The sequence below is a fragment of the Vanacampus margaritifer genome, chromosome 4 (genome assembly GCF_051991255.1).
Source record: "Vanacampus margaritifer isolate UIUO_Vmar chromosome 4, RoL_Vmar_1.0, whole genome shotgun sequence".
Classification (NCBI taxonomy): Eukaryota; Metazoa; Chordata; class Actinopteri; order Syngnathiformes; family Syngnathidae; genus Vanacampus; species Vanacampus margaritifer.
In genome coordinates, this window is record NC_135435.1 from 11722482 (window position 1) to 11734704 (window position 12223).

At 38.4% G+C, this 12223-nt stretch overlaps 1 protein-coding gene across 2 annotated transcripts; it reads right to left on the reverse strand.

Annotated features, from left to right (window-relative positions):
- Positions 1-6553: 6553 nt before the first annotated feature.
- LOC144050802 (uncharacterized) lies at positions 6554-10029 on the reverse strand. 2 transcript variants are annotated; one of them, XM_077564395.1, is made up of 2 exons: positions 9578-10029; positions 6554-9044 (listed from the first exon to the last, which is right to left on the reverse strand). In XM_077564395.1, the coding sequence occupies exons 1-2, from the start codon at positions 9699-9701 to the stop codon at positions 8167-8169; spliced, it is 1002 nt and encodes a 333-aa protein (XP_077420521.1). In that variant the 5' UTR covers positions 9702-10029; the 3' UTR covers positions 6554-8166. The 2 variants fall into 2 exon arrangements, with proteins under 2 accessions (XP_077420521.1, XP_077420520.1); XM_077564394.1 differs by having other exon boundaries at positions 6554-9047; positions 9578-10027.
- Positions 10030-12223: the final 2194 nt, after the last annotated feature.

The window sequence follows — 12223 nt, forward strand, 5'->3', positions numbered from 1 at the left end:
CGACGCACGAAACGCATTTTTTTTTAATTAATCAAATAAATAACTTTATAAACCATGTAGTTAGTTTGAACAAAGCAGTATACAAACATGTAGATAATTTGAATATAAACAATGTATACAACATCAACAACACAACTCCATCGGAAACGCGTTGCCTCTGAACGAAGCCCGACGTACAGACGCGTACAGTGCGTGCATGTACAACGTCCTCAAATCAACCGTGATTTTAATGTCGACTTTAAAAAAATAATAATAAAAAAATAAAAAAAGGAAATCGAAAGTTTTGGAAGGACATTGAGGAGGGTTAAAACAAAACAAGCATTGTCGATATTTGATCATTTAAAGAATTTATTGTCCCTCTTTTGTGTTTCTTTTCCTTTTGTCTTGTTCGAATGCACGGTTCTATTTTATGTTGTGTGCTCAGTTTGCATTTCTCATGTTCTATGGAGAAAGATTTGGAGTCGGTTGAATGTTTTATTGTCTGTGTATTATTACACTATATCGGCACAGGGTGTTACTCAAACTTGTTTTCAATTGCATGTGACGCGTTATTTGTTAACACCTAAATAAAAAGTTATGAGTCCTTAATTGTAAGTTATTCCTAAGTTTTCAAGTACTTGCATTGGAGCCATATTTTAAAATGCTTGAATTTTGCAAGAGCGGGATTTCAAATGGAAAGGTGCTGTGCCTGTTAATGGCACAGATCTACAAAGCTGTTTAATAAAAAAAAAATACAGCTGTTGTGAACTGGAGCTGGCTGCAGAGTACAGAACGATGTACAGTACTTTCAGCACCCACCTCAAATGCCGTAAAATTTATAGACATTGGGCTGGATATAAGGGAAGGGAAGTTGACTTTTTTTTGGTTCTTCTTTTTTTTATATATATAAGTATGGGCGTTTAATGCCACTTAAGACACGGGGTACTGCAGCATGCTTAATCCAACAATCCTGCATAATTGAAGAGTAGGCTTTCTAGAAGCATAAATGTATTATGTGTAAACCAACTTGAATTAAATTGGAAGAAAATTTGACATTGTTTTCCTCTCTTCTTCATCACTCAATGTTCAGTCAACAGGTATAATTTTACAGCAATGTACATGACTGTCAAATTAAGTGAACAAACAGACAGCTTCACTTCACAACACACAGCACTACGTCAATATATATGCATATTCTACCTGACTTCAAAATTCATAAAGGCTAACGCTTTTGTGAATCAATATAAAAGTATCACCTATACGGGTAGTTATCAGTTTATAGCTGAACTCTATTAAGTCAGTCTATACCAGGGGTGCTCAAGTTCGGTCCTCGAGAGCCCCTATCCAGCCTGTTTTCCATGTTTCCCTCCTGCAGCACAGCTGAATCTAATGCTCAGCTAATCAGCAAGCTTTGCAGAAGCCTGATAAAGATCCTGATCATGAATCAGGTGTGTTAATGGAGAGAAACATGGAAAACAGGCTGGATAGGGGCTCTCGAGGAACGAACTTGAGCACCCCTGGTCTATACAAATGCACAACGTTTCGATCATATCAATAACACAAAACTGTCAAAAGCGTTATTAATTGAACAACCAAATTAATAAACTATGTTTCCGACGGTGTCTACCGTTCTCATCTTTTTAAAGGCAGAATTGTTGATCACGCTCTTGTATTGGATCTAGCTGATGGTCATAATGTTGGTGGTGGTCGGTGCTCAGCTCACTTTCCTACTGGGGGGTGCAGTGTTTCCCCACTTGAGCCCGAGTCCTGCTGCAGTAATAACCCATAAATGCCACAAGATGGTGACCAAGTGCTATTGTTCTGAGTTCTGACAGGGTTATTGCCTACAAAATAAAGCACTTCTCTTCACTTCAACATAGATCGTGTGTGAAACATTTCTAGAAAGGACTCGGAGGCTGGCTTCAGTTCATGGTTCTGTCTCTTTCATCATGTATGTCGGAGGCGGTGACGTGAGAAAAGCGTTCCTGCGAGTGTGTCGTCTCATGTGTGGACCCAGTCCTGAATGACAGCTAAAACTTGAGTTGCAGACTGAGCAGTGATGTGATTTCTCCCCAGTGTGCGTTCGTACATGTGTATTCGAAGTTCACTTAATAGAAAATCTTTTGCCGCACACTGAGCAGCTAAATGGTTTCTCTCCCGTGTGGATTCTTGTGTGTCGGACGAGAGTCGTTCAGCTTAAAACTTTTAGCACAAATTGTGCAAGAAAATGGTTTCTCTGCTGTGTGGATCCTCATGTGTCCGTTCAAATTGGACTTGTCATAAAATAGTTTGTCACTGCGATGTGTAACTAAATAATTGACGAGTCATTTCAGTATACACACTCAAACATTTATTGCCATTGAACTGTTTACTGATAAGTTCTAAATGTGATCATTGCAACACAGTATCCTTAGACCGTCACATCAAATGAGGAAATATCATACAAGAAAACTATTTACAACTACACAAAAAAAAGTGAAATAGGAGCTAACAATGACAGCTTCTTGTGGGAGTAGAGCCAGGGGGAACATGTTTAAGACAGATATTATTGACAATTTTAATTATATATACTTTAGTATCAAAATTGCGAGAGAATAGAGGAGAGCAAAAAAAAAAAGGTTAGTATTAGCAATATGTTATAGCATGCAAAACAACAAAAATAAATTGTTACGTAAAAAAAAGTTATATAACCACTGCACTAAGTATCTTGTCGTCCTTACAAGTACCTGGCATATTGATCTTTCATGAGCTGGTGCTGGGACTTGCTGGGATACAGAATCAAGGTCGTCATCCCAACTTGTGTGATCCTTCGAATCAATAACAGGTCACTACGTGGGATTCAAACTGTTTGACTGAAGTGACACATAACCTTCAATGATCTCCTCCTTGCCTGGCCGGTCAAATTGATTTTCAGGAACGTTGATTTCCAGGACTGCTTCAGTGTAGGGAAGTGGGTCCACAAACACCATGTTGTCACCTACACCATCCTATCCACTACATACCCTATTTTACACAATATAAAAACAAACACTTTAGATTTTTTTTTTAAAACGAAGTTTTTCTGCCAAGTACCACCTGACATTTGACACTTACTTCTTGCTATATATTACTGAAATGTTTATTCATTATAGATGCAACAGTCAAAAGTGTCTAATTTGTATTTACTATATAAGATTTTTTTAAATTAAATTTACGAAATGTCGGCTCCATCTTCAGGGGTTTTGCTCTAAACTCTCCCTCCAATGCCTTTGGGAAGTGCACCTAGTCTATCTGAGCTTGTGGTCGGTTGCCGTTTTCATTGTAATGCATCGCCGCCAAGTATAGTCTGTAATAAGAAAAAAGAAAAGAATCAAAGATGTCTCAAATTTTAGGTTACACACGTCAACAAAGTTACAAGTATGCATAGTTCTATTTACCTGCATAGCATTCCGAGAAATGGAAATAAAATGTCCTTCGGGACAAAGTGGAGAATGACACTATGGAATGCATCCAAAGATAAAGTCTGAAAGTGTGGGCTAAGTTTAGCTACATCCTTGAGAATACTTTCGTTTGACATCACCTTCTCAAGTCTGTAGAAAAATGTAGTTTCTGCAAAGGATAAAATCATAATTCTAAATTCTATATGTAACATTTTTAAATGACAACAATTACAGTTAATTCCCAAAGTGAGACATTCTTGATAATAACCCTGAACAATAACTCAAAAAAGAGGAATACATTTTTATCCAAACCTGCTGAAAGCCATTTGTTTTTATTGCCCGTCTGGTGTGACTAATGCAAGCAAGCAGGAAAAGAGGGTCGTCATGTTCATGAATGTCCTGTACATGATTAACTCATTCACTGCCATTGACGGCTATTGATGTCAAAAATTCATTTGAACTATTTCTATTAGTTTCACCCCCCCCCCCCCCCCACACACACACTTTTGTTAACAAGAGTGTGACAACAATAAAAAAAATTCTAGGTTTTCATACTCTTGTTAACAAAAGTGGGAAAAAATGTGAAACTACTAGAAATAGTTCAAATGAATTTTTGACGTCTATAGCCGTCAATCGCAGTGAATTGAGGCCCACTTTGCCACTCTCTCAGGCCCAGTGGTGGATGTAGCTGCTGCCCGGTAGATGTGACTGTTTATGCTTTTCATCCACTTCTGCAGCTTCTCACAATCTTTCATCTTACTGATCTTCTCGAGTTTCTTTGAAATGCCTATCTGTATATAATTTTTATTTTTATTTTTTTTTAAACATTTGTTGTAATGAAATAAGATGTGCCAGACATGGTACTAGAGTGTGACATTGTTCACCCTGAGAAACTTCTGAATTTGTGGATGTCGCTCGGTGACCACACAATCCAAACAACCACAAAAATCTTTCTTTTTAGAAAATGTGTAATGAATTTTTTTTCCATAATTAAAGGGACAGCAACGTGAAAAAAAACAGCTTTTTGGAGCTTTTAGCTATGTTAAAATGTTGATTCCTCACCGAAGTGGTGTTTTCCTCCATTAGCCCCTCTATAAATAATTCTAGGTCATTCTGCTTTCCAAGCACCAGCCCCTCCCAACCTAAAAAAACGATCTATTGGAACTTTTTGATGTCATTAGGTGCAGCCCCACCCCCATAGCCATCTTAAAATCCCAGAAAGGGTTCTGGCTGGCACTTGTGTAAACTACAAGTAAAACCTTTGCGCTGCAGAACCTAACTGAAGGAATAGTGTAGTAGTAGTCGCCCTGTAAGCAGCAGGTAACTGGTTTGCAACCTGCTCAGGTTTTTTTTTTCCTCTTTCTTTTCTCTCTCTTCTTCCCTCTCCTGCGCTCATCCTCCACGATTTCTTGCGGCAAGGAGACATTTTGTTTCAAATGTTTATGATAGAATTTATGGATTGCATTCAAAATTGACTTCCTTTTGAGTAATCTAGAATTAGTCTACTTTTTGTCACCAAATTGGCGATGCGCTGATCGGCGCGGCAGGTGCACTTTTTAGAGGCGTAGCGTTCACAAACACACTGCGCACCAGTCCCTAACAGTTTTGTGTTGTGGTAATATAATAGTCATGCTGCCTCTATAGTAGAATGTGTCATTTGTTCATTTTTTATGAAAATATGAATTTATATATTTTTAACAATTACCCCCCAACAATTGCATGCGTTGTTTTGTTTTTTGTGTGACTTTTTTTATATAGTTGATCCGGTTTGTAATCAGCCAATAAAAAAAAAAAAACTTTGGTTGTTCAACTTCATGCTTGTGTCTTGTCAAGCAAGTACTGCTCTCCCTCGCGATAAAGCACTAAAGGGTAATTGTAACATTTGCTGTGCTCTCATTATCACTCTCATCATATTAACACAAAAATTCAAATGCGCCCGTTTTTACGCCGAGCACACGTGCGCCAATCTTCGAAAAACCTGTCAGTTTTCAGGAATACGTGCTTTTTTTGTTTGTGTTTCTTTGTGTTTACAATTGCTGTCAGAAGTGGATGGAAGGCCACAGAACAAAAAAATTATAACGCCATGGCTGACCATCTGAAACGTACCGCTGCATGGTCTGTGGGTGCAGAGGTTACACCAAAAACAAAAACAATCTTAAATTATATTTTAAGAAGTTTCAATTTTCAAGTGTTTTAATGTTTATATAATGTTCTTAAAAAATATGTTCATCTTTAGTTTTTATTTAGTATTTTTGCCTATTTTTGGAAAAGTTACAAAATGATTTATTTGTTATTTATAGTCATGTTGACAATAAATTTACTTTTTTTTTAATGTTTCAATCTTGATTGAAAATCCAGTTATGCCTTTGTAATTAAATATTTTATTGGATTGGAATAATTAGAATTAATGAATAATTTAGGGATGTCCTGGCAACCAAAGTTAGACTTTTTGGTTCCCTTTTCAACCAAATTTAGACTGTAAAACATAAGTGTCAAACTTCAGTCCTGGAGGGCCGCAGTCCTGTTTAGGATGTTTCCGTTCTCCAACACAGCTGATATATAATCAGCTTATCAGCAAGCTCTGCATAAGACCGATAACGATCTTGCTGAATGGAATCTGCTTGTGTTGGAAGAGGGGAAACTTCCAAAACCTGCAGGAATACGGCCCTCGTGGACCGGAGTTTGACACCTATCCTGTAAGGACGTCTTTTTAAGGACGTCTTTTCAACATCTTGAAAATGATGACTTTTCAACTTTAACTTTTCAACCAAATTCAGACTTCTCATAATTTCAACCAATTTTCGCTGGGTGGGTTAACAGCAATGCAACATTAAATTAAGGCTACTGTGCCTCCCCCCTCTCCTACCACACCACCCCTCCTTTCTGTGTGATATCAGCACATTCTTCCTTTTAAAACAGTGGTGCCCAAGTCCGGTCCTTGAGAGCCACTAAGCAGCCTGTTTTCCATGTTTTCCTCCTTCCCCACAGCTGAATCTAATTGATCAGCTCAACAAGCTTTGCAGAAGTCTAATAACGATCCTGATCATAAATCAGGTGTGTTAGTGGAGAGAAACATGGAAAACAGGCTGGGTAGCAGCTCTCCAGGACCGAACTTGGCCACTCTTGTTTTAAACTGTCCCCTAGTCCATAAACAAATGGTCCTAGCCTGGAACTTCATGTTCAAACACAACTTTACTGATCATACATTTTTTCATATGGAACAATGAACAAACTGTATAGGTTGACCGTCAATCTTTCTACAGCGATGATGATTATGATATCCTGTTAAGTCTACTATGTAATCCAAATGGACAACTTAATCAGAATTTCTGGATCACACTTCCCGGTCTCTCCGAAAGACTTTTCTATTGTTTGATGCCATTCCTCCAGGTAACATTGCATTTTTGGGAATAGAAGGTTTTATTGGAAAGATTATTCAATATGGATATTGGATGTTACGTAAACCCTTATTGGAAAAACATGTTTGACAAGCAACAGCAGAATTATGAAGATTAATCAGTTTTTTTCTTTTTCAGCAAGACATTGTATAGACAAGCACCTTCTACAATATCATATTGGTCTTCCTTTGTTGATAATATAAAATGGGAAAAGGTTTGGTTTTTGCCACACAAACAAAATATATAGTTGTTGTTTTTAAAGAGTATAGTACTATATTAAGGGAATAAATAAAGACGCTGTACTAAAAGGTGTTAACACCATTATGAGAACATTAACTAATTTACTTGATCTTTTCACAAGATAAAGTAAATTAGTTAAAGTTCTTATTTATCTTCTTTATTCTCAGTTACTTTTTTTCTTTAAAAAAAAAAGTGTCGTTATTGCCACTTTTTTTTTTATCCCGGAGCGCAGGTGAATACACAAATAAATTGTGCCTTCTGATCCCAAGTGGAACCAGGGATAGCGCCACACACAGATACCTTTTTATTTTTAGGCTTATGAAATGACTGAGAATATTTACTTTTAAAAATGTGTCTTATTCAACCAAGACCTCCTTACTGAACCCCATCACCTTTCCAAAAGCGGCCTTATTTTCTTTGTGAGAGCTTTCATGTGTGTGAGGGAGAGAGAGAGACACAAAAATTGTCTTTATGAAGGAAGCTCAAAACTGTTGACATAATTATGTAAAATCTAAAAAGCTGATTGGTTCTGCCATACTCTAACTGTCAGAAAACCCAGGGAGGTACTTGTGTATTTATAGTTATTATATAGTTTGTTATTGTTTATTGATTCTGTTTTTTTTGTTTTTTACTCACTGTGCAGCAGCCATTTTTACAACTCGATTGGACAGTTACAGTATGTTCACAACATTATTTATCATAGCAAGAGGTACAACCAGGCCATGGGCAGATACAATGTCTGGGCAACACAGAGAAGCTGAAATCTGATTGGACAAAAAAAGAGAAAGAAAGAAAGAAGCTGAAATTTGATTTGCCAAAAAAGGAAAAGAAAGAAAGAAAAAAGCTGATATTTGGTTTGACAAAAAAAAGGAAGAAAGAAGCTGAAATTTGGTTTGACGAAAGAAAGAAAGAAAGAAAGAAAGAAAGAAAGAAAGAAAGAAAGAAACACACACACTACTGGAAGCTGGGCAGCCAAGACACACTATGAAATGGTGACAATAAAGTGAAATATTTGTGTTGTTGGTCTTCAAGACCTTGCTGGCCCTGACAATGTATTTTATTCAGGATTCCTATCCACGTTACCACACCCACTCAAGGTTTCACAGTTTATCTTAAGTTCTGCAGCTTTATTAGCTGCTACATTTGTCAACAACACACTTGTGTTTCTTGACCTGATACTTTTGAGGGAATCTTTTATCACACACATTGCAATTGAATGGTTTCTCACCTGTGTGCATTCTTATGTGTCTTGTCAAAGCACGTCTCTGAGAGAAACGTTTACTACAAACTGTGCAGGAAAAGGGTTTTTCCCCAGTATGTTCTCTCATGTGTTTTGCCAAACTTGAACGGTCACTGAAACTTACGGTGCAGACTGAGCAGGCAAAAGCTTTCTCGCCAGTATGTATTCTTGTGTGTCTGTTCAAATGTGCCTTGCGAGCAAAAGCTTTACTGCAAAAAGGGCAGGAAAAAGGTTTCTCCTCGGTGTGTGTTTTCATGTGATTTGTTAAATTAATCTTTTGACTTACTCGAAGACCACACACTAAGCAAGAATAAGGTTTCTCTCCAGTGTGTGTTCTTGTATGTCTATCCAAATGTGCTTTACTAGCAAATCGTTTACCACAATCGGAACAGCTGAAAGGTTTCTCGCCCGTGTGTAGCATCATGTGTCTTCTTAGATTTTTTTTGGCAGAGAAAGATTTGTCACACAGGGAACATTCCCAGTGTTTGTTGTCGGTTTGACAAGACATATCACCTTTAGAGGGTTCATTATCATCAGAATCAGACACCTTGTTGTCACTGTCTGTTACTGGAGCTAAGAGGTTATCTGTTCTTGATTCTCCACATCGGTCCCCATCGCCTTCTTCTTCATCATTATCATCATCACCTTCAACCTTCACAATGACACAAGTGAACGGCAACTTGGTAATATCAGCCTCCTCCTCTTCCTCTTTAATGTGAGGATGCTTGGGTTCGTGTTGCTCAGGATGAGGATCATCTTCACTGACGACTGCTGGACACAAGAAGACAAACACGCGTTTTGAAAATGTCAAACCTTGCTTAGTCAACTCTCAAAGTTGTCTGATTGTAAGAAACAGTCCGATTGCAAAGAAAGTTCAGGCTGTTCAGCACAACTGATTCTGAAGGTCCTAGGTGAATAGATTGACTTGACAATCTGATTGGACAAATAAATCAAGCTCCTGGAAACAGAACAGCCAAACGAAATACTGCAAAAGAAGAGCAGTGACTATTGGGAATAAAGCAGTTTAATTTCACGGACCAAATATTATCATTTAGGTTATAAATGCAGTGTTTCTGATGGTTTTCTATGGTTCAGCCAGTAGAGGGGTCTTGCTGGTCCCATCACAATGTTACATTAAACGCTATTTGTCAGTGATTCTTCAAAGACACAAAGTAAACACACAGTATTGTTAAGTATCTCCAGTACATACCTCAGTCTCGGGTGTTAAGTTGACACATATAAATGATGAAGGGAGTCAACATCTGCGGGTCAAAGGGTGAGAAAGAAGTGACCAAACCTACCTGCTCTGTGTGAGTTATCCTGAGTCTTGCTGAAACCAGCGTCCAATTGATGTCGTGGCTTGTTCTCCTCTTTTGTTTCAAAAAGTTCCTCCGCGTGCTCTTCTTTCACACTCTTTGCGTACATTTTCGGACGACCATCACATGACTTTACAATCACACTTGGTCTCTGCTTTGCGTTGTGTATTTGATAAATCCGTCGCTTTGTTAAAAGGCTAGCAAGCTAAGCTAAAATAACGGAAGAATTAGCTAATAGCTTCAAAATACACAGAGACGTGTTTATCCAGACACGAATATTTAATGAATGCTGTAAACTCAGGGCGTACTGTGTCGAGGCTTCAGTACGTTCAGTAATTTGGAAACATTTTTTTCGTGAATCGGATTTGGTTCCCAAAAACGTACACGGAAATAGAGCCGCAATGGAAGTACTACGGCAACTCCACTAGGACAAACTAAACAACCAGCAGGGCCGCCCAATTAGCCCTGGATGCAGAGTGCATTTCGTGGCGTGCTTCCACGTCGGGTGGATTTAAACGTTTAACTCTGCTCACAAAATTTTCAAAATGGTTTAAAATATTTATTTTTCCAACAAAATGTGCAGATTTAATGATGCACCGTTTTATGACGTAAAGTGATTTACATAACTAAATACAATAATCTGACAGTCTATGAGGCCCTCTTGTGGCCGACAAACAACATTGCAGAAATCCGGCTGCAACACAAACGCCTTGCGACTTTATCTTTTAAATTCAATGTAAGGATCAAAACAAGACCCATACTACACGAATATACCAATAATCAAGTCGAACTACTTTTTGGTCACGAAATCAACAAAACGAAACTTGAATACCAACCACTCTGTTGAGCTTTTATAAAGTCATAGCATTTTGTTCAACATTCCACGTCCAAAGTTTGGGATGATTTTACTTACTTTTCTTTGGAAAGGCGCGGGTATGCTGGAGTCTATCTCAGTTAACTGTGAAAGGTGGAGTAAACCGGCCCAGACTGGTCAAATTTATCTTGCGAAATTGATGTCAAGTTATAGCATAATGAATATAAATCACAATAAGGTGGTGTTTTCCTCTATCATTTTATTAAAAAGCAATACATTACGAACATGTTTACATTTAATAAACTATTATTTTACAAATAATAAAGTACAACATCAGACTTCTTAATTTTTCAATGGAAATGAATGCAGCTAACATGCATGTTTTTTGGAATGTGGAAAGATTTCAGAAGAGCACCGTCTCCAAACCAACCAAACAAACATATCTGCACACTGCTCACTTCCTCGTTCTCCACCAATCACCATCCTGTCTCCAGGGCATTTCCATTTACGTCATAATATTTACTATTAGTTATAAGTGGTGACACTGATCCAAAGGGTCTTCACAGTTTATTAAAGTCCCACAACTCCATTTCTTTCCAGCACACTTGTGGTTGTTTAGCTTCTCTTTACAAGAGAATCTCTTTTCACACACGCTGCAATTGAAAACTTTCTCCCCAGTGTGAGTGGTCATGGGTCTAACCAATGTTGAATGGTCACAAAAACTTTTGTTGCAGATGGAGCAGGCAAAAGGTCTCTCTCCGGTGTTTGTTCTCATGTGATTTGTTAAACTAATCTTTTGAGTTACTCTCAGTCCACACACTGAGCAGGCAAAAGGTTTCTCTCCAGTGTGTGTTCTCATGTGTGTTACCATATTTGATCTGAACGAGAAGTGTTGGCCACGGTTTCTCACGAGTGTGCGTTCGCTTGTGTTGAACCAACGCTGAATGATCACGAAAATTCTTGTTGCAGACTAAACAGAAAAAGGGTTTCTCTCCAGTGTGTGTTCTTGTGTGTGTTATCAACTTTACTTTTTGAGAGAATGTTTTATTGCAAAATGAGCAAGAAAAAGGTTTCTGTCCTGTGTGTGTTCTCATGTGCACTCTCAAAGTGTATTTGGTACCAAAAGTTTTGTCACACTGAAGACATGTCAAGTGTGTGTTTTCCATGGAACCTGTGATATCACCTCCAGAGTGCTCATCACCAGTGTTAGACTTTGTGTCGCTACGATCAGATAGTAGAGCTAAGCGGCTATCTGCTTTTGATCCCTCACAGTTGTCTCCATCGCCTTCTGTTGTCATGTGTTGTCTTGAGCTGCGTGCTGTGTTCTCCTCACTTTGACTAGAATGAAGATGTGACTTCAACCCTCTGTCATGAACTCCTTCGGTCTTCACAATAACACGAATCACAGGGAAGCCCGGAAGATGCTCTCCTTCATGTCTCTTTCGCATGGCCTTATCTTCATCTTCAAAGCTGGGGGGCTTTGCCACCTCCTCTTCCACCCGGAAGCTCTTCTGCCGCGGCTCAGGAGGAAGATCTTCTTTACTGACATCTGCAAGACACAATAATACAAACACGCGTTACCAGGCTTTTTGACGTGCTTAACTTTTTATACACAAGTTACTTGGGTAGGAATACCATTGGGAGTGCTTTCCCATAACGTAGCTGCAGAGAACACACACACACACACACACGTGCTAATAAAATATACTGTACTTATTATATTGAGAGGAAAAAGTGCACAAACCTGGTATGTGCAACTCATCTTGAGCCTTAAAAAAGGCGTCCGGTAGTCCGGACGTTGTCTTTCATTCTGCTCT